The sequence below is a fragment of the Podarcis raffonei genome, chromosome 8 (genome assembly GCF_027172205.1).
Source record: "Podarcis raffonei isolate rPodRaf1 chromosome 8, rPodRaf1.pri, whole genome shotgun sequence".
In the NCBI taxonomy this organism is placed as follows: domain Eukaryota; kingdom Metazoa; phylum Chordata; class Lepidosauria; order Squamata; family Lacertidae; genus Podarcis; species Podarcis raffonei.
The window spans coordinates 18,805,017-18,828,249 of NC_070609.1; the positions used below are offsets into that span (position 1 = coordinate 18,805,017).

The window sequence follows — 23,233 nt, forward strand, 5'->3', positions numbered from 1 at the left end:
ATGGTGGAAGGCTTCCGAAAAGATTGACGATCATCAGAGTTGGGAAGGATGGTCTGTAGTGACAAGCAGACGCTCTCTGGGACGTCAACCCTACTCAGAGATGCCAGGGATTGAACTGGAACCTTTTGCATGTGAAGTATGTATAGATGGAGAAGCTATGGCCTTTAACCATCTAGGCCGAGTTGTGTTTCTCCTGTGTGCTATAGTATTGTTAAACATTTTGTTCTGCCTCTTCTCTACTTAGCTCCATACTTCTCCCATTTTATAAATACCATGAAGTGGTCTGAAACCACATGCCCCACCCAGAACTTGTGATGGGTGAACTTGTGGCTGGACCGTGTTGCTGAACGCCAATGGTCAGGGATGATGGGAGCTGGAGTCCATCAACATATGGAGGGCACCGAGTTGGGAAAGGCTGTTATAAAGGCTGCTTAAATGGGGGTGGGATTTGGGCCTGTCACTCATTGTGAATGCAGCCATAATGGTTTGAGAAAGACATCTCCCTGCCTTTCTTTCCATTTAGCTAAACGGCATCCTCCTTCAGCTGCCTTTCGACTTTGGAAACGGGAAGATCTATGGCTACTATAGTGGCTTCTCTGCCATCATCCAGACCGATTTTGGCCTCTTTGTCTCTTACGACTGGTCCTACTATGTGTCATTTTCTGTCCCCCCGTCCTATTCTGGATTGCTCTGCGGCCTCAGTGGAGACTTCAATGGGAACCAGAGTGACGACTTCAAAAGCCCCGATGGCACTGTGCTCTCGGATGCTGCCGCTTTTAGCAATAGCTGGAAGGAGGCCAGCTCACCTTTCCACTGCACAGTTGTTGGGTTTCCACCACACTGTGATGAAGACCTGCTAGACCGGTACTCCTCTGTGAGGTCCTGCGGAATCATTCGTGATCCAGATGGGCCATTTAGACTCTGCAGTGACCATGATGTGGCTCAGGTCCACTTTGAGAGCTGCGTGAAGGACATGTGTGTCACGAACGGCAGCAATTTGTGTGAGGTCCTGGGCACATACGCCCAGCAGTGCCAAATTCACGGAGACACCATTCAGCCCTGGAGGGAGATCACTGGGTGTGGTAAGGGACTGACGACTGGCATGTGAACTGCAATAGCAATACTGGCCACAGTGTTTTAGAGCAGTTATGCCATGATTTCTAGAACGAGAAAGAAAAGCTTATTAAGTGATCCATTGGGACCCCCAACAATTTTTTCAACTGGTTTACAGAGGGAGAAAAAAAAGTTTGAGAATCACTGCTTTAGTGTATTCAGAGAATTTTGAACATATTTTCTCACTCACCCTTACAACAATCCTATAAAGGGGGGGGTGTGAGGTTGGGACTGAGAAATTAAGGCTGGTAGAAACAGCATCAGTGCCTGCTAAAGCCACAGCACCGAAACAAAGTTTGCCACTGAAGTCTGCTCTGCAATCCTTTTTAAAAATAAAATTAAAAAGTTGCATCTGCCAGATGTCCATTGCAACCAACTCCTCTACAATTTTGACCTATTTACTGATAGCAGAATAGTTTCTTTAATTACTTTAGTAGTTTATAATAGTTTCAAAGGTAATTAAAGATAGGAGGTGCAGCTGGCCTTTTCCCTGGAGATTAATTTCCAGTATCATAAGCAGTAGGGACGCGGGTGACGCTGTGGTCTAAACCACTGAGCCTCTTGGGCTTGCCGATCAGAAGGTTGGCGGTTTGAATCCCCGCGATGGGGTGAGCTCCTGTTATTCAGTCCCAGCTCCTGCCAACCTAGCAGTTTAAAAGCAAGTAGATAAATGTGCAAGTAGATAAATAGGTACCACTCCGACGAGAAGGTAAATGGTGTTTCCATGCGCCACTCTGGTTTCGGTGTTCCATTGCACCAGAAGCAGCTTAGCCATGCTGGCCACATGACCCGGAAAGCTGTCTGTGGACAAACACCAGCTCCCTCGGCCTGTAAAGCGAGATGAGCACCGCAACCCCAGAGTCGTCTGCGACTGGACTCAACTGCCAGGGGTCCTTTACCTTTTTATCATAAGCAGTGCTTGGGCGAATGCTGTAATTTCTCCTCACTCCTGGTTCATGCATCTTTCTGATAGGATTTCTCTATTTCCTCGACAGCAAGCATCTAGGAGTAAATGCTTGTTCTCTGTCTGTGGAGATAAGAACAACAGATAACTCTGTCACAATTATGCACGACTTAATTACAACTTTTGAGGAGCTCTGAAAGCTGCGACCGACCTGCTCAGCTCCTTCCCGGAAGTCCGTCTCCTCTACAGTGTTGAAGGAGCTGCACTTTTGCATTCTCAATATCTTTTCGTTTGTGCTTGTTTCAGAGTTGCGCTGCCCTGCCAACAGCCACTATGAACTCTGTGGACCTTCCTGTCCTGCTTCTTGCGCCCACCCAGCTGTGCCCTCTCGTTGCCGGACTGGGTGTGTTGAAGGGTGTCCGTGTAACCCTGGCTTTGTGCTGAGTGGCACCGAGTGTGTGCCTCGCCAGCAGTGTGGCTGCACTCACGGTGGAAGATACTACCTGACTGAGGAAACCTTCTGGCAAGGAGAAAACTGCAGTAGCTTTTGCCGCTGCGATAGCACCACCCATGCCGTCATGTGCACCCTCTCATCCTGTGGTCCTGGAGAGTTCTGTGGCATTCACAAAGGCGTTTATGGTTGCCACAAGCTGTTGGGTGGCACTTGTTGGGCTTCAGGGCATCTCCACTACACGACATTTGATGGCCGGCATTATGACTTCTGGGACACTTGCAAGTACATATTTGCAGAGCTGTGTGCGGCAAACACATCTTTACCCTTCTTCAGGGTAGAGGTTAAGAACAAGAAGCTGCACAACAGATCTTTGTCTGTGACCTCAGAGGTGTTTGTGCAAGTGGGCACCCATCAAATACACTTGCAGAACAGACGCCGGGGAACCGTCAAGGTAAAGAGCATGGGGGAAAGCTCTGAAGTGGGGGCGAGCAGCCTTTTTGCTCCTACAGCATTGGCAAGGGTGGAGCTGCACTAAGGAGCTTTCCCTGCCATGTAGGGGGCGGGGGGGGGGAGAAGACCCACCCCTAGTGGTGGAGCTTCATGCTCTGGCAGGGGGGGTGGAGAGCACGCAGGGGCAGGGTTAGTGCGCATCCCGGAGGCATGGCGCGCTGCCCACAGGGGCGTGACGCACGTTCTGTGGGCGTGGCATGATCCCTGTGAGGGCATGGCGCCCAGCATGGGCAGGGGGGCAGCTGTGATGGCACCCCACCGGGATCATGCTGCCAGGGGCGGTGCACTCCGCCCCCACTCCTCTTACTCTGCCAGTGCCCGCCCCCACCTTGGCAGAGTGAGAGAATCCCCTTTGAAAGCAGGGGCTGCATTGGTGACAGCCAGCTTTTTCCAGTTACACTCTCTGTGCTGTGGTGGAGAAGAATACAATGGGGGTGCAGCCAGCCCCATTAGGAAGCAGTCTTGGTGGCATATTTGCAGCATCACCTGCAGTGGCTGAAGTTCCATGGCTCATACTGTGGCAGAGCAGCCCCCAAAATGGGTAAAGATAGTGGTAGCAGAGGAACCACCCAGGAGGCCATGTTAAGAGGGCCACATGTGGTGCACTGATTGCCCACACGTACACCATACTGTGGAGGTAAGGTTCATCGTGCTCTTGTGAAGAATCTGGTCAGGGCTATGATTGGTAGCGAGATGAGATGCAGATACAAAATTCAGAGAAATGGGGCATGGGGAGGGATTTTAAAGATGAAGAAGGAGCAGGGCAATGCCAGAAGAGAACTGACATAGCCACGGGCATATGAATTTATTTATTTATTTTTTGACAAAGTAATAATCCCACATGAATAAGAATAAAAATGTGCACCCCACCACCGAGACCATTCCATTGTAACTATCCAACCTCCCAAAATTTCAACACCTCTTGCGATGGTTTGACCCCTTTCTATTTTAACAGTACAAATTCTACAAACACCCTCCATATCTTCTCAAAATCATTTCTCCAGCATATTCCCCATCTTACCTTAATGGCACATGTTTATTTATCATTAATAGCTACCGTATTTTTCACACCATAGGACACACTTTTCCCCTCCTAAAAAACAAGGGAAAATGTGTGTGCGTCCTATGGAGCGAATGCAGGGGGGAGGCAGGCGGGAAAAGCCCCCAAGAGCTGCAAACAAGCTCCGTGCGCTCTTGCGGGCTTTTCCACAGGAGGGAGAAGGGACTGACTAGCCGCATCAGTCCCTTCTCCCACCTCCCAGTAAAGCCAGGAAAGCCCTGCGCAGTGTCTCCTGGCAAGGAGAGGCTGCACGGGGCTAAAGGGGAAGCCAAAACAGCGAGGGGGATCCATCCTGCTCGCTGCCTTGGCTTGTGCCATAGCTGCGCGCAACCCCTCTGGCAGGGAGAGGTTGTGCGCAGCCTGTACGCTGCTCTTTGGGGCTGGGAGGGGAATTTTTTTTCCTTCTTGATTCCCCCCCCCTAAAAACTGGGTGCGCCCTATGGTCCGGTGCGCCCTATGGTGCGAAAAATACGGTATATCCCACACTATTCTTCCACTTTATATTCTGCTTGCCCCTTCCACTTCCTAGCTATAATAATTCGTGCAGCTGTCAATAATTTTGTGAGCAAGTCTTTCATAGCCTGCGAAGCTTCCATCCCAACATAAATTGATAATAATGCTACCTCTGGAATTTCAGTCAGCTTTAACCTAGTGATTTCTGTTATCATGTGAAAATTTAAGGCAGGCATCCCTAACCTGGTGCCCTCTAGATGTCTTGGGCTGCAAATTCTATCATTTCTAGCCATCGGCCATCCTGGCTGGGGCTGATGGGAGCTGTACTCAAAAAAAGCTGGAGGGCTCCAGGTTGGGAAAGAATGTACTGAGGGGGCAATCAGGTTGGCTCATAGTTAGGCAAGGATTATTTTGCAACAGGAGCTAAGATGCAGAGTCAGAGCAAAGCAGGTATGAGGCTGATGCAGAAGTCAAGGAGAGACCTCAATGAAACAGGAAACTAGTCAATGAGAGTGCAAGAGACCCTGGAACCAAGCCTAGTCAAGGCAAAGTCACATCAATGAGTCTCTTGATGTGCAGGTAAGCTACCCGATCTCACCAAGGCCAGATTAGTAAAGATTCCAAGACAATTATTGTTTTGGAGTTGTCCTTAGATCGGCCACTTAAGCCCCACATGAAATGCATCACTAAAAATGGGGGCACCAATTTGCGTCAAATTCGCACATTGAAAATTCTACACTCAACTCCTGAACTTTGTTCTGAAGTAAGGAGAAAAGGAATGGTTTCTTAAGGGCCAAAGTAACTTCACCACCAGAAGCCTTGTTGCGGAAGAGAAGCGTACCAGTTCCTTGATGACCCTTCAGATTAACCAGTCTCTGACTTTTTGCTTGTTTCAATCAGATTGATGGGATAACTGCAAACCTTCCAGCCGACGTTAATCAAGGAGAAGCTGTCATTTATCGGCATGGAGTGTACACAACACTGAGAGCGAAGTTTGGCCTGGCAGTGAGCTTTGACCTGGCCCACAGCCTTTTTGTCACCATCCCTGCCGAATACATGGGCCACACCTGCGGGCTTTGTGGGAACTTCAATGGAGCTGCCGCTGATGACTTTATGATGCAAGACGGCTCCTTGGGGAAGAATGTCTCCTACTTTGCTGCGGGTTGGAAATCTGAGACTGTGCCGGGCTGTGACGGTGGCTCTGCTGACCCCTACCCTCAGTGCCTGGAGCAGGAACAGATCCTCCAGGCAAAATGTGGATGTTGGATCATCCAGAACCCCACTGGGCCCTTTGCTCCTTGTCGGTCTGAAATTAGCCCTGAGCCCTATCTGTCTGATTGTATATTTGACCTCTGTGCCTCCCCAGGCGACAGAAGGGTCCTGTGCCAGTCCATTCAGAAGTATGCTGCAGCCTGCCAGAGGGAAAACCTGAGCATCTCAGCTTGGAGGAACGATACTTTCTGCAGTACGTATCTTGGAGCTGTGTTACACTTGAAGCAGAGAAATCTGTCCGTGTTGGTTTCTCATCATTTCTCATTTTTCCCAGTCTTAAGTTCAGTTCTCCACATTTTTGCAACGGTTTGTGATTTTAAAAATGCTCATGAAAACCTGTAAAAATGTAATTGCACACTTCCCCCCAGTATACACATTTTTTGTGCTGTATTTTACCTGATTTCCCATTTTTGCAAAGCAACTTATATACTGCACTTTATATGTTATTTTCACTACTATATGCATCTTAACGCACACTTTCCATTAAAAGAAGGATTTTTTTGTACACAGATGGGAGCTGCAGAAAAGTGCAAAATTTGAAAGATAGCAGAACGTGCAAATTAGGTAGATTCTCACTGAAATTCAAGCTGAATTCCTTCCCCTTCCCTACTTACACGCACAACAATTGCACCATATGGACATAAGAAGAAAATGGTTATAATTAACATTAAACTTTCGTATTTAGGGGAAAACATGCCCACAAGGAGAGAGAGAGAGAGAGAGAGAGAGAGAGAGAGAGAGAATTGCTTTCTGTTTCACCGGCCTCACAATTTATTTTATTTATTCTCCTCCTTTTCTTGTGGTGAAAAAATTATGTAATAATAATAGCTCCCCCCCAAAAGGCTGCTGTAATTTTAAAAAGGCATTTGCTTCTCAGTGGGGTGGAGATCGCAGAATTTTATAAACTCAGTATGGTATTGAAGTAAACTTTACTCAGAGGAGATCCGTTGAAATTAATGAACACGACTAAGTTAGGTACATTGATTTCAATGGCTCTGAATAAAACTTAATTGAGTACCACCTTGGGGCTGAGCAAAAATGGTCTCCCAAATTTCTCCATGGTTTTTGTGGGTGACAAAATGGGTGTGTAATGGGGACTGATATCCTTGGAGAGGGAGCTGAAATTCTCCAACACCTTATCTCTGAAAACTGTCTTTTGTTAAAATTTGGTTTATTTAATGTTGAACAAAACTCTGGGCTGCTCCAGACTGGTTGTGGTTGTTGCTGTTGTGTTGCAAAATGTTACTGATGCACAAATAGTGCATTAGCAGTGGGCTTATCCACACACCATTCTGCAAAGCTCATACCAATAACAAACTTAGTTGGTCTCTAAGGTGCTACTGGAAGGAATTTTTTTATTTTGTTTCGACTATGGCAGACCAACACAGCTACAAACCTGTAACCATCTGCTATGTTAGTTGATCCACAGCTGCAACCAACATTAAAGTCAGGAGTGCAGAAACCATTTTGCCAAGCACTCTGTAGGGGAGGACTGAAATCCTCTGTAACGGTTCAGGAGGAGGTCAAAAAAGAAAAGATAAATCCGAAACTTGCCAGAAAATTATTTTCAGGAAAAGCGCTTTCTTCTTCTCTACCCCTAGATCTCCAGTGCCCACAACACAGTCACTACGAGCTCTGTGGCAGTCCTTCGCATCAGTTGTGCTTCGGGACCTGGCTCCAGAACGTCTCTGTCTCTGCTTGCTCCGAAGGGTGCTTCTGTGACGACGGTTACTATTGGAATGGCAATGAGTGCGTCTTGCCTGAGCAGTGTGGCTGCAAGCATGATGGGCGCCACTACAAAGTGAGCTGGTTGTCCAGTCCAGTCAAAGCCCATTATTATTATTATTATTATTATTATTATTATTATTATTATTATTATTATTATTAAAACTGCTCCCTTTCCCTTTTGGGGTACAGTGGTACCTCGGGTTAAGAACTTAATTCATTCTGGAGGTCCGTTCTTAACCTGAAACCGTTCTTAACCTGAGGTACCACTTTAGCTAATGGGGCCTCCCACTGCCGCTGCCGTGCAATTTCTGTTCTCATCCTGAAGCAAAGTTCTTAACCCGAGGTACTATTTCTGGGTTAGCAGAATCTGTAACCTGAAGCATCTGTAACCTGAAGAATCTGTAACCCAAGGTACCACTGTATTCCAGAGCCTGTATAGAGTCCTTAAGTGGGTTCCCTGTCGGTAGGAGAAAATAACAGAGGCCAACCAGAGTATATTGAGAAGCAAAGTGGCTAGCAAGCCTCATCTTTATTCAAGGAACTGTTTCAACAGGGTCCCCACTCACTACACACAGGAGGGAGGGGAACCCTGAACAATGGTGACCAACCCTTATATAGACTTTTGAAATTGCCCACCCTGTAGCCCAAGACCACCTGTCCAAAACATCATACATGCCTCACAGAAGGAGGCGGTCTACAGCAGAAGTCCTGTCTGCCAGGATACCTGACAATGGTCACTGGTTGCATTACCTGGACAGCCTGGCCATTCTTTTGTGATGGTTAATACTTTAGTTCCTGAAACCAGGTCACAGGCTCACCCTATTCATACACAAATACGCCCTTAAGACGGGATTTGCAAGCGAAAAGACAATGGGAAGGCTTTCCCCATTTGCCTCCCTTACTGCAGAGGAATATTTTAAGTCATTGGGAGAGTCAAAATGGCTCCAGGATTGCTCTCCCATACTATTTCAGGCACATGGTTAATATATTTAGATATGTGGATTTATGAACATTTATTCTATATTTGAGACCTTAAAATTCTTATAATATAATGTTTGTTTGTCTGTTGTACTTCACCCATCCGACTGGTTTGCCCCAGCCATTCTGGGCAGCCACTTCCAACAAAATATAAAGGAACACAGCAAAACATAAAACAATAAAAGCTTCCTGAATAGTGTGTAATTTGGGAGGGGTTATAGATCAGGAGTGGAGCCCTTGCTTTCCGCATGAAAGGGACCAGGCAGCAGGTTGTGAGCAACACCTGGGCCTGAGATCGTAGAGGGCTGCTAAATAAGTCTCTTCTGCTTTAAGGCCACTTCCTAATATTGCCCAAATTATTACCTTGCCACCTTTGCCTAAGGCAGGAAAATGTCTTGGGCCAGCTGTGGGTGTATTGAAAGAGTTATACTATATGATGGCCATTTCCCTTTGTCTTCCTCATGCAGGTTAGAGGCCATATCTGGCTGCCCGGCTGTGCTAAAAAATGCATCTGTGACCCCCAGGGCAATTTCCGTTGTTTCGCAGCTAAATGCAACCGGGGCCAGCAGTGCGCCCTGAGGGACGGACAGTGGGGCTGCCGGAGTTTCCTGACCACCTGCGTTGTGACGGGAGACCCTCACTACTTCACCTTTGACGGTGCGGTGGTGCACTTCCAGGGCAGCTGTGACTACGAGGTCTCTTACACTTGCAACTCTTCCCTGGATTTTTCCTTCCGGGTTATGGCTGCCAACAGGCATTTCTGGAAACCCAGCGTATCCTTTGTTTACAGAGTAGAAATCTGGCTCCTCACCAGCCACTCGAGTTTCCACATCGTCCTAGAGCGAGGCAAAGCTGCCCATGTGAGTTGAGGCGGGATGCTCACTGTTATCAGGCCTGCGAGCTTGCGCTGATTTAGTCGGCAGGGCCATGGACCTGGTGTTGGATTTGGAACTGGAGGGTGTGTGGCCAGGGGCGGCTGGGGCCCATTGCGACTGGTAGGGTGGCCGGACAATGGTAGGCAGAGTTAGAACGAAAGATAGGGGGAACCAACTGTGGCGATCACACAGGGTCCCTGGACGTTTCACCGTCTATTGATCCCTGTGCCACCACTTTATTTCTCGCTGCCACCACCCAGGCCCTACCTGCTACAATACTGAGTCCAGTCAGGTTTAAATTGAAACATAAACTTTTGTTTATTTATTGCAGTTTAACAAGCGTGTGGTTTCATAAACAGTATTGGTCAATTACATGCATGGGGTGCCTATCCAGACCTATAACTTCCGCTACCTGCTCTCACTCACTAAACCACCTCTCTGATATTTGCTTGTCTTCCTAGCCCCTAACTGCTCCTGACTCAGCTTATTTCGCTGCACTAACTCAACCTCCCCACAGACTCTATCCCAATTCACTCCCACTCCAACCAACCACCCAACTCCCAACAAACTCTCCCCTCCACCCCTCCCAGAGCTGGTTTTATAGTCCCTCTGACTCCACCCCCCGGGTTCCGATTGGGTAACCTGTTTAACTATTTCACCTCCAACACTCTCATATGTTAACGTCACACCAACTAATGCTAGTTTGGCCCCCGCCCTCCTTTCTGCTGTGCTGCCGGAGCAAAACTGAGACCAAAGCAGAGGTGGTTGGCTGGCATTGTCTTCTTGTAAGTAAGGTAGGCAGCTGGGGGGGTGGCTGACGGCAGACCCAGGTTGGTGTGGCAGTGCCTACTGAGCTACCCTCTGTTGAACATGGCTGGTTACCAGGCAAGAAAACAATGAACAGGGTGGAGATACAATGACTACTGCAATCGACACGAGATAATATTGACACAAGGCAACTATCTGTAAACAAGCAATAAGCATCCATAAAAATGGCAGAAGTAGGTTCTTTCCCAAATAGGTTTTATCTTAAACAATAGCAAACACAGTAAATAAAGAGTTCTCTTGTGATATATCAGTGGTTCAGTGCTCATTTCTTCTCTTTCCAAAAAAGATTTTGGAAATTCTATTAAACAGGAGGTTAAACAAACTGAAGGACTTTGTCCTCTTTCTATGCTCCTCCCGATGGAAACGCACGGATGGAAACAGATATATCCCTGCTTTAAGTCGTTTACTGTCTTTTCTTGTATATTATTTACTACAAAGCTTGATGACTAAGCTCTTTAGCAATGAAATGTCGGATTACCAGACCAACGTCTGAGCACTGAACCACTGGTATATCTCAAGTGGACTATTTATTACTGCATTTGCAATTGTTCTAGATAAAATCTATTTTGGAAAGAGAAGAAATGAGCACTGAACCACTGATATATCACAAGTTAACTCTTTATTTACTGCCCTGGTTTACCCTTCATGAAAAACAAAGCTAGTATTACAGAAACTGCTTTTCTTCCCCTGCCCCTTTTAATATACAGGTTAATGGCAGAAGGACCCAGTTGCCAGCCCATGTTGGATCCATTGCTCTGATCTTCAGACTGAGGCACATGGTGGTCGTAAGAACGAAAGCCAACTTGGAGATCCAGTTCAATGGGGCCAGCAGTTTGTTCATCCGTGTGGGCCCAGAGTATCAACATCAGCTGTGTGGAATATGTGGAAATTTCAACGGTGATGCCACTGATGATAAAGTCCTGCTCAGTGGAGAGAAAGATCTGAGTGATGCAGAGTTTGGGAATGCCTGGATATCAAGCACCAGCCCCAAGTGGTAGGAGTATTCTCTTTCCCCCAGAGCTAAAATGGAACCTGCTCTGTTCTCCTGTGACCTATATTCCATGCAAACAGGGCTGGTCCTGCCATAAGGCAGAGTTGAATTAGCCAGCTTAGACAGCAGATGCCGTGGTGTGTCACACAACCTGCCCTACACCTTGTAAAATAGCCTGCTGGCCTCAGATGCTGTGTGTTTAAGTAAGATTCAACCACTAGTCCACTGAGATTCTGTACATGGAATTGTGGGGGAGCCATTTTTTAATTTTATTTTTTGCCTCAGGCAGCAAAAAATCTTGAGCCAGTCTTGCATGAAACCCTTTCTTAGGGAAGCACAACTGCCCAACCTTATCAGCAGAGGTGTTGGAAGAAAAGCAGTTCTCTCACAAGGCAGTCCTCTCTCTCTCTCTCCAATTGCCGCTAGAGAGGCTGTTGATGTATTATCTTCCCCTAAGGAGAAGAGAGAAGAACGAGAAACACTCTGGTGAGCTACCATCCAGCTCCCAGTTGTGGTTCCTTCATGCCCCAATGGCCACCAGAGGATGTTTTGATATTTGATAGTATTTAGGGGATGACATACATTTTGCATTTGACAAGTAGGCCGCTTATGACATTTCCTATTTTATGATTTCCTTTTTTTAAAAAAACACCCAATACATCTGATCAGATTTGAAGTTATTAAATGTTAAATTCTGATTTGTTTTGCTGCTTGTTTTTCAAAATCACATTATAATGTGGATTATTCAAAATGTGAAACGGCAGAATTTGGCAAGAGGGTGAATTTTAAATATTTTCAGATTATCCATCATATTTACCAAGGGCAAGCAAATTTTTGTTCAGAAGAACTTTCTGATATGATTGTGATTTGTGATCATTTTAAATGATGAGATTAGTTTAACTGGTTTTCCTGATTGTTTCACATGGATATACAGTGTAACATACCGTATTTTTCGCCCTATAGGACGCACTTTCCCCCCTCCAAAAATGAAGGGGAAATGTGTGTGCATCAGCTAGTCTGGTAAAGAAAAAGTGATTTATATGCATTGTATATGCGATATAACATTGTGCCACCAGATGGCGACGTGGAGTCCCGTTTTTCTCTACCTGTTTTCCCTGTTTAAATTTACAACGCTGTAGACTGAAACGCTTCTTTGATGTGCCTGCATCTAGCCTTGTTCTTCCCATGATTCTTTTAGGTGTCAGAACGACACTGGGCGTCTTCATCCATGCCCCAAACAACATGTGTTTGAGCGGAAGTGTGCTATCCTGATCAGCGATCCTGGGCCCTTCTCCGAGTGCCATTGGCACAGAAGCCCTGACCCTTATTATGAGTCCTGTGTTTATGACCTCTGCCAGTACGGACAGGCCAACCGCATGCTATGTGGAGCTATTGAAGCCTATGATGAGATGTGCACCATTATTGGTGTGAAGGTGACAAACTGGCGTTGGGAGATTGGATGCAGTAAGCAAAAAGGGGTATTTGCTCTTATGTTGAAGTGCTTGCACATTAGACCAATAACTGCTTCTGCCTGAGAACTTCCCCAGTAAGATGCCTGGACCCCTTGCAAGAACCTCTGGTTCAAGACTGCCATCGGTTTTTGCTGGGGGAAGGCTCAGTCATTGTGGAGCATATGTTCCGCATGCAGAAAGCCCCAACTCCTCCAGCTGGAGCTGGGAAAGCTTTCTGTCTAAAATCCTGCCAGTCACCATACAATTGTCACTAAGCAGCAGGATAGCCTATGTGGTTCCATCTAGATGTCGTTGGACTCCAGCTCCTATCAGCCCCAGCTAGCATCACCAGTGGTTGGTGGTGATGGGAGTGTTAGGATATAGCTCCATTCCACCTTAAAAGATTCAGGCATGACTGTTGTGCATCACATGCCTGTTTACGTCCAGCACGGTCTGCTGGGAACTTCCGTTGAATGTTGCTTTTGCTATACTGCTGTTTTGCTGGACACGAAGGCATGCAGACATGTTTTTCTTTGTTCCTGAACTATGTTGAATAAATGCTGTACATTTTTGCTTGCACATCTCTCTGTCCGCCTCTTCACTGTGAGGTGATTTACACACTCTGCTGACAGAGCGTGCACAGGTCTCTAATCGTATCTGAGGCCCGTTTCGCTGACTGACTGACTGTTCCACGGGAGACCGGTGATTGTCCGGAGCCAGCTGGGGGCCTGCCTGATGTCCCCGTCTCCCCGGCAGTATCCCAACAGGGAGTTGTAGTCCAACAACATAGAAACATAGAGTTGGAAGGGACCCCCAGGGTCCCCTAGTCCAGTCCTCTGCTGTGCAGGAATCTCAGCTAAAACATCCATGACAGGTGGCCATCCAACCTGTGCTTAAAAACCTCCAAGGAAGGAGAGCCCACATCTGGAGAGCACCCCATTGTCTATCCTCCTGTAGACAATACAAGATGGTTTCTAGGTTGTTCCTGGTGCTGCTGCTTTGAGTCATAAGGACCCCAAGCAGGTTCTCTCCTACATAGAAATTCAACCATTCTGTGTGTGCACTAAATAGAAAAGAGGGGTAGAATAATCATTACTAATAGCTGTGTGTTTATAGGACAATAATATGCCCCTAACATGCATGCAATATGCATATCAATGTAATATTCTTGACATCTCTGTCAAAGCTGCTGAGAGTCTCATAATTAAGATCAGCCCACAATATCTTTGGGACTACAACTCCCATCATCACTGACTATTGGCCATGCTGACTGGGGCTGGTGGAATTTGCGCTCCCAAACATCTGGATTAGGCACCAGATTAGGCAAATTCAGGCAATGTCTTATGGCTAACCTCTCAAACTTAATTTACCTTTGCCTCCTGTAGAAACCATGATGATCTGTGCACCAAAATGTTTTACTGATACAAATGCAAAAAAACAAAGACCTTACCAGGACTTTGCCTTGATATGCTAAGTCTGAGCATGAACGGCTTCCAAAGCATTTCACGTTTTTCTCCCCCACAGGTTTTACCTGTCCGTTCAACCAGTATTATGACTTCTGTGGCCCGGCCTGCCCAGCCACTTGCACCAACCTCAATGCACCCCCCAGTTGCACAAAGCCCTGTGTGGCAGGCTGCTTCTGCCGAGAAGGCTATGTTCTTCACTCCGGGGTGTGCGTGCCCAGGAGGATGTGTGGCTGCATGCTGGATGGCCGCTATTACCAGCTGGGAGAGGAAGTGATCCTGACGGACACTTGCAGCAAGAGATGTTCCTGCAAGCAGCCTGCGCGCCACATGGAGTGCCAGGAACATGCCTGTGGACCTCTGGAAATATGCAGAGTTGTGGATGAAAAACGGGGCTGTTACCCCATGAAAAACGGCACCATGTGGATATACAGCCATTCTCGCTACATCACATATGATAATCACGTTTATGGTTTCCGAGGCGCCTGCAAATACACCCTGACTACCTACTGTGGCCCCCCAGGAAAGCTTCTGGGTTTCACGATCAAAGTGCTGAATACACACAAGGCTTCCCTTGCGATGACGACAGTGAAGCAGTTGGAGCTCGATATCTATGGCGAGCAAATTATTATAGAAGCAGGACAGGAAGACAAAATACAGGTATGGCTTTGCTGTGTTATCCCTTGCTTCTCTGGGTCCCTTTCTGCCCCAAATGTAGGATGCAAAGGGCTCATCATACTATAACCTGGGACATTCAAGACAGACAAAAAGTAAGTACAGTGGTACCTCGGGTTACAGACGCTTCAGGTTACAGACGCTTCAGGTTACAGACTCTGCTAACCCAGAAATAGTACCTCGGGTTAAGAACTTTGCTTCAGGATGAGAACAGAAATCGTGCGGCAGCAGCGGGAGGCCCCATTAGCTAAAGTGGTGCTTCAGGTTAAGAACAGTTTCAGATTAAGAACGGACCTCCAGAACGAATTAAGTTCTTAACCCGAGGTACCACTATATTCTTCACAAGGCACATAGATAAAGTTTTGGGATTTGCTTTGAAAAGATAATGTGATGGCTATCAGTTTGGGTCTGCACCAAATCTTTCAGCATTCATTGGATGCCTACAAATTCTAGTGTTATGAGAGAAAGAAGAACTTATTTCCATCTGCCTTCTTTTTTTTTAAAGAATATTTATTAGATTTTCCAATTTTTTAAACAAACAAAAACAGAACAAACAAAAACATTTAAAAAGACATAAAGTTCATACATCATACTTTAAAATAACAAATTTCTCAGACCTCCTCATACTTCTCCTCCTTGTATCCCAATTAAGGTTATTTGTTCAGCAAATCCTTCATTTAAAGCATTACAGCTTATAACATTACCTTATTTTTCAAACCCTTTCCCCCCCATCTATGTTCCTTTGTATCATTACAGCTAGAAACCACTCAATTTCAATCCAACACCATTTAACTTTCCTTAATTTTACAGTATTTCTGTAAATAGTCCTTAAATTTTTTCCAATCTTCTTCAGCCGACTCTTCTCCCTGGTCACGGATTCTGCTCGTCATTTCTGCCAGTCCCATACAGTCAATCAGTTTCATCTGCCATTCTTCCAGAGTGGGTAGATCTTGCGTCTTCCAATACTTTGCGATAAGTATTCTTGCTGCTGTTGTAGCATACATAAAGAAAGTTCTGTCCTTCTTTGGCACCACTTGGCCAGACATACCCAAGAGAAAGGCCTCTGGTTTCTTCAAGAAAGTATATTTAAATACCTTTTTCAATTCATTATATATCATTTCCCAGAAAGCCTTAATCCTGGGACACGTCCACCAAAGGTGAAAGAATGTACCTTCATTTTCCTTACATTTCCAACATTTGTTGTCGGGCAAATGATAGATTTTTGCAAGCTTGACTGGGGTCATGTACCACCTGTATATCATTTTCATAATATTCTCTCTTAAGGCATTACATGCCGTAAATTTAATCCCGGTGGTCCACAACTGTTCCCAGTCAGCAAACATGATATTATGTCCAACGTCTTGTGCCCATTTAATCATTACAGATTTAACCGTCTCATCCTGAGTATTCCATTTCAGCAGCAAGTTATACATTTTTGACAAAGTCTTAGTTTTGGATTCTAACAATTCTGTTTCCAATTTAGATTTTTCCACCTGGAAACCAACTTTCTTGTCTGTATTGTAAACCTCCATTATTTGATAATAATGCAGCCAATCTCGTACTTTATCTTTCAGTTTCTCAAAACTCTGCAATTTCAGTCTGTCCCCTACTTGTTCCAAAATTTCCCAGTATTTTGGCCATTTGGCCTCCATGTTAAGTTTTCTCTGAGCCTTAGCCTCCATTGGTGACAACCACCTTGGAGTTTTATTTTCCAATAGATCTTTATATCTAGTCCAAACATTAAACAGTGCTCTCCTGACAATATGATTTTTAAAAGCTTTGTGTGCTTTCACCTTGTCGTACCACAAATATGCATGCCACCCAAAAACATTGTTAAAACCTTCAAGATCCAAAATGTCTGTGTTCTCAAGAAGCAGCCAATCTTTCAACCAGCAAAATGCTGCTGATTCATAGTAAAGTTTGAAGTCTGGCAGGGCAAATCCACCTCTTTCCTTTACATCAGTTAATATCTTAAATTTTATTCTAGGCTTCTTGCCCTGCCAGACAAATTTAGAAATGTCTTTCTGCCACTTCTTGAAACAATCCATTTTGTCCAAAATTTGCAAAGTTTGAAACAAAAACAACATTTTAGGCAATACATTCATCTTTATAGCTGCAATTCGACCCAACAAGGAAAGCTTCAAATTCGACCAAATTTCTAAATCTTTTTTCACTTCAGCCCAACATTTTTCATAATTGTCTTTAAACAAATTCCCATTTTTAGCTGTCATATTAATCCCCAAATATTTCACTTTCTTAACCACAGTCAGGCCTGTTTCATTCTGGAACTTTTCTCTCTCTATCGGTGTTAGGTTTTTCTCAAGAACTTTAGTTTTTAACTTATTCAATTTGAATCCTGCAACCTGACCAAATTCTTGAATTAATTCTAAAACTCTTTTAGTACTAGATTCTGGCTCCTGTAGTGTCAAAACTAGATCATCTGCAAACGCTCTTAATTTAAACTGTTTGGCTCCGACCTGTATACCTTTAACCATCCGGTCCCTTCTAATCATGTTCAGCAAAACCTCCAGGACCGAGATGAAAAGCAGAGGGGAAATTGGGCATCCCTGTCGTGTCCCTTTTTCAATCTTGAACTGTTCTGTAACCACATTATTTACAATCAGTTTAGCCGTTTGTTCTGAATATATTGCACCAATACCATTCTCAAAACCATGGCCTACCCCCATACCCTGTAGGTTCTTTTTCATAAAGCTCCAAGAAATGTTGTCAAAGGCTTTCTCCACGTCCACAAATATCAAAACTGCCTTAGTGTTTATGTTCACTTCTAGCTTCTCCAAAATGTCAATTATATTCCTTAGATTATCCGAAAGATGTCTACCCGGAAGAAAGCCCGCCTGGTCCTTATGAATCCCCTCAATCAGTACTTTTTTGAGTCTCTTAGCTAAAATGTCAGCAAAGATTTTGTAATCCACATTTAATAGGGATATGGGACGGTAGTTCCTAAGTTGAGTCTTTTCAGTCTCTGTTTTTGGTATTAGTGTAATGTAGGCCTCTTTCCACGATTCTGGTGCCCTTTTCCCCTCCAAAATTTCATTACAAACTTCCTTCAATGGTTGCAATAGCCACTCTTTCAAAAGTCTGTAATAGCAGGAAGACAACCCATCCGGTCCTGGAGACTTGCCCACTTGCATACTTAGAATGGCACCTTCTATCTCCTGGTCGGTTATTTTACAGTTCAACATAAGTTTACTTTCTTGTGAAATTTTTTGTAATCCATTTATCTTCAAAAATCGGTCTATGTCCATTTCGTTCTGTGGCCCTTGTGCATATAGTTGTTTAAAATACTTCTGGAAGCAGTTTCTAATCTCAATTGGATTATGTATATCTTTTCCTTCCACTTCCAGATTTGTAATTGTATTTAGTTTTTGTCTTTTTTTCAGTTGCCATGCTAATAGTTCCCCACATTTGTTTGCTGATTCAAATGTCTTCTGTCTCATTTGTTTAATTTTCCATTCTATTTCCGGATTCATCAATTCCATGTATTGTACCTGAAGTAGCTTTATTTCTTTCAGAATCTCCTGTGACTTTGGCTTTGCTCTCAGTTTTTTCTCTCCTTCTTTTATTTTCTCCAGAATTTTGTCCTTTTTCTCATTTCGACTTCTCTTCTTTATTGCATTCTGTTGAATCAGAAACCCTCTCATCACGGCTTTACTGGCATCCCAAATTACTCTTTTTTCCACATTAGTAGTCAAATTTATTTCAAAATTTATCTCAAAGTTTTTTGGGCCTTTTTGTATACTTCTTCATCTCTAAATAGGGTGTCATTCATCCTCCATCTGAAGGAACCGGGTGTTATTTGCTTCATCTCCATCTTTACAGCATTGTGGTCGGAGCAAGTTTTAGGGCAGATTTCGACCTTCTTTATCTTTGGTGCCATTCCTCTAGTAATCCAAATTTGGTCGATTCTAGTCCAGGTCATTTTTGCTTCAGAGAAAAAAGTTCCCTCTCTCTCTAGGGGGTTCTTAGTTCTCCAAATGTCAATCAGGTCCATGTTGTCAGTCAGTTCAAAAAAAGTCTTTGGTAATCTCCCATCTTTGGTGATTACCTGTCTTTGTGCCTTGTCCATATTTGTAGAAACAACTCCATTCATATCTCCCATTAAGATTATATTATAATCCATATAGTCCAAGAGAACCCCATGCAACTTCTTAAAGAATTCAGATTTCCCCTCATTCGGTGCATACACCCCTACAATCAAAAATTTTTCTCCTTGAAGTTGAATTTCAATAGCCAAATATCTTCCTTGTTCATCTTTAAAAATTTGTTTCGGTAAAAGTTTCTCCTTTGCATATATCACAACTCCTCTTTTTTTAACCTTGTCAGATGAAATAAATTCTTGTCCCAATCTCTTATGAATAAGCAACTTCCTGTGTGACCTCATTACATGTGTTTCCTGTAAACAAATCAAATGCAATTGTTCTTTTCTTAATATATGAAAAACACTTTTCCTCTTTCGAGGGGAATTGATCCCATTACAATTCCAACTTAGAAGTTGCAGAGCCATGGTGAATTACTTGTTCTTCCCTCCTACTGCCCCGAGTTCTTCTTCTTCTTCTGTCAGTGGTATGTCTTTCCCTGGTTCAGCCAGTCCATATGATAAATTTGCTATATCCAGAATTCCTTCTGGGCCGATTGGCTCCTCTCCAATCACTCCCTTCTGCAGATTCTCCCCTTGTTCATTCAGAAATTTGTCTTTATCCTCCACAGTCCTTATTCTTATTTTCCTTCCTTTAAATTTAAAGGATACACCTTGAGGGAATTCCCATCTGAAAGGAATATTATTTCTTTTCAATAGATCCACCAGATCTCTGTAATGAGCCCTGACATCCAAGATAAGTTTAGGGATATCCCTGAAAATTTCCACGAAAGAGTCTCCAATTTCCAAAGCTCTTTGGTACCCATCTGCCGTCTACATAATATACAGCTATGCCTTGGTTGTGGAACTTAATCCGTTCTGGGAGTCCGTTCGACTCCTGGAACAGTTCGAAAACCAAGGCGCGGCTTCCGATTGGCTGCAGGAGCTTCCTGCACTCAATTGGAAGCCGCAGAAGCCACATCAGACGTTTGGCTTCCAAAAAACACTCACTTCCAGGTTTGCGGCGTTCGGGAGCCAAAACATCCCAGTACCAAGGCGTTCAACAACCAAGGTATGACTGTATACAATTTCAGAAACTTCTGTCATGCTACCTCTAACAAGCTTTTTCTCTAAACTGGGAAGTCTCAAATACTGCAGCCTTTCCTCACAGGAGAGTCTCTTCGCCCCCTTGACCATTTTGGTTGCCTGCTTCTGAACCTTTCCCAACCCTTCAATATCCTTTCTGAGCTGAGGCAACCAGAACTGTAAACAGAATTCCCAATGTGGTCACACCAAAGATTCGTATAACAGTATTATGGTATGGGCACTATGATATTGACATAAAAATTCAAGCTTGAAAACGAAAACTGCTTAAAGCGCAAGTTGGCATAAAATGCAGGCTTTGTCACTGATAAACTATAAAAAGACTTCATGCCTATTCACGATTGTCCAGGGTACCAGCTTCATTCAACAAGGCTAATCTGGAAGGCTCTGTTTCCCTGCCACCTAATTTAATGCGCTATTTGTATTTTTATGGTTTGGTTGTACCTTTTTTTAAAGAAATTGAGAACTGCCCAGAGAATTCCTGTTGCGCGGCAACCTTTTTAAATGTTGTTAATAAATAAATAACAAATGCATTGCTGGCAAGCGTAAACCCTTGACCGGACATACACATGTCACAGAATGTTCGCATCTCCATTTTTGTCCTAGGTAAATGGGTACCTGATGAACCTGCCTGTCACCCTCGCATCAGGGAAACTCAACGCCTATTGCAGTGTCTCTGGCCGCTTCGTCATCGTTGAGACTGATTTTGGCCTCTCTTTCTCCTATGACTGGGTTTTCTACGTGTCTGTTTCTCTTCCTGAGACTTATTCTGGCTCCCTTTGTGGCCTCGGTGGAGATTTCAATGGGAACCGCCTTGATGACTTCAGGACCCCCAATGGTACTCTGGTAAAGAATGCTCATGCGTTTGGAAACAGCTGGATGCATGCAAGCTCTCCGTTCTACTGCAGAGCAGTTGGGGCTCTGTCTGCGTGCAGTGAGACTGAAGTAGCCAGGTTCAGATCGAAGGACCGCTGTGGAATTATAAGCGATGTGAATGGGCCGTTTAAGCACTGTAACAGCCCAGAAGATGCTCGGCTCCACTTGGAAAACTGTGTGAGGGACATGTGCGCAAGCACAAGCAGCCGCAAGACTCTTTGCGAGTTGCTGCAGAGTTATTCCCAGCAGTGCCAAGCTCGAGGCATCAACATTCAGCCATGGAGAGAGATTGCTGGATGTGGTAGGCAATTTTTCACTAGAGAAAAATATATTTAGGGTACAAGACTCTAATTTTTCTGCAGGATTGCAGGGAATGTGTGGGCTCCATTGGGCACAGGATTCAGCATAGACTCAGCTTCCTATTCTTTTTATTATTACCGGTATTCTTCTTTAAAGGAAGCTCCTAGAGCTCATGGCAGAGAAAGGGGTGCTTTCAAAGTCTGTGGGTGATACTGAAATCACAGCAGAGGAAATTGCTAAGTAACAGATCTAGGGGGTCAAAGGATAGTGTTTAGAAATGTGTATGGCTTTTGCCGTGACTAGCTGAACCATAAATAAATTAGGCAAAATAATTTTAAAATGCAGGATGATTTGTGCAAAATAGGGGGAAATTATATGCTGGTTCCATCTACAAGCTCATAATAGTCACATTTGGGGGGGGGCAGAATTTTAATTATTTTAGCACAGAGTGCATATATGCAGCATGGCCTGATATTGTTCTTTGACACTGAAATCTGACTTGGCCACTTTCTGAAAAGCTAAAAAAGCACTGAGTATTTCTGTAACATTTGGCTATATCAGAGAATAGAATTTCTTTTTGTCTTCCCAACCCAAGCAAGCCTTTTGGGCTAAAAGCAAGCCGTCAGACAGTTTTATTTAATTTTCACATTTCAGTCCCTACAGAGTATCAAAGCAGAAGGCCTGGAAAACACGTTTTCTGAGACAGGGCTTTTTAATTTTCTAATTCCAAAGTGCAACGTGCAGGCTTCATTGTGTTTGTCCTCAGAAGGACCTTCTAAAGGCAAAACAATAATGGGAAAATGTTTTACAAGCAAGGTGGGCCTTTATCTCCTGTGCCATCCAGGCATTACAAGCGGAGACCTACACCAAAGTCTTGTATTCTCTGTCCAGGAACATTCTGGTTCAGGTCCCCAGTTCGCGTGGAACAGAAGCTCCATTTGGGGCATGCAGAGAGTGATGGGGCGAGGGAGAGACGAAAGGCGTTAGGATGGAGGAGAAACTTAAAGCAAGTGTTTTATTGCTATAGAATGAGCAGCAGATCTCTGGACTAGGAAAAGTGCTGTTTCCCCTTGCTTCCATCCTGAAATATTCCCATTTAGTGTGGTGTCAGAATGCTTTTAAAACTCCCGGTAGTCATCTGCCTACCCTTAGCCATGCCTCCAGGTGTTCTGCTCCTGGTGACTGGACTGGGATGTGTTCAAGATGGACAGCTCCATAGGGGGAGCTCAAGCTGGAGCAGGTATAGAAACATTGCTTCAGCACAGATTAATGGTGGCTTCAGCCTTAAATAAGGCTGCAAATATTTTTTTGCTTTTCAACTGCTGTGCAAGCATGGTACCAGCTAAGTTTGATGTTGAAGGAATTGTAGAACTCTTCGGGAGGAAGTCTAGGAAGCTTCAACAACAACAACAACAACAACAACAACAATTTATTTATACCCCGCCCATCTGGCTGGGTTTCCCCAGCCACTCTGGGCAGCTCCCAACAGAATTAAAAGCACAATAAAGCATCAGACATTAAAAACTCCCCTAAACAGGGCTGCCTTCAGATGCCTTCTAAAAGTCAGATAGTTTTTTAAATTTCCTTAACATCTGACAGGAAGGCGTTCCACAGGGCGGGTGCCACTACCGAGAAGGTCCTCTGCCTGGTTCCCTGTAACCTCACTTCTTGCAGGGAGGGAACTGCCAGAAGGCCCTCAGAGCTGGACCTCAGTGTCTGGGCTGAACAATGGGGGTGGAGATGCTCCTTCAGGTATACATAGTGGGCGTTGCTTCTTTCTGCACCAGTTTATTAAAAAAATCTGGCTGTGTGCACATCACCAGGTTGAAATGCAACCAAGTTATTCCTTTTCTCAACTCGAATCGTAGCTTGTGGGGTTTTTTTGGAGGGGGGGATACATAAAAATGCTGAAGTTCATAAATAAACAACCAGATTGATACAGGATAGACATGGGTTGTGGCTAACGTTGTGGTAGCGCTGTGGTCTAAACCACTGAGGCGCTTGGATTTGACAATCAGAAGGTCGGCGGTTCAAATCCCCATGTCGGGGTGAGCTCCCGTTGCTCTGTCCCAGCTCCTGCCAACCTAGCAGTTCGAAAGCAC

General features: G+C 44.6%; 1 protein-coding gene across 1 annotated transcript in view; it reads left to right on the top strand.

The window, feature by feature from the left end:
* The window catches only part of LOC128419231 (alpha-tectorin-like), a gene marked incomplete at its 5' end in the record, with an annotated part of 41,954 nt that extends 19,865 nt beyond the window's left edge, over positions 1-22,089 (top strand). Inside the window, 10 exon segments of the mRNA XM_053399659.1 lie at positions 524-1,082; positions 2,324-2,922; positions 5,395-5,959; positions 7,368-7,567; positions 8,940-9,332; positions 10,883-11,169; positions 12,365-12,630; positions 14,142-14,740; positions 20,562-20,801; positions 21,976-22,089. Of these exon segments, the coding sequence (XP_053255634.1) occupies positions 524-1,082; positions 2,324-2,922; positions 5,395-5,959; positions 7,368-7,567; positions 8,940-9,332; positions 10,883-11,169; positions 12,365-12,630; positions 14,142-14,740; positions 20,562-20,801; positions 21,976-22,089 (3,822 nt within the window).
* Positions 22,090-23,233: the final 1,144 nt, after the last annotated feature.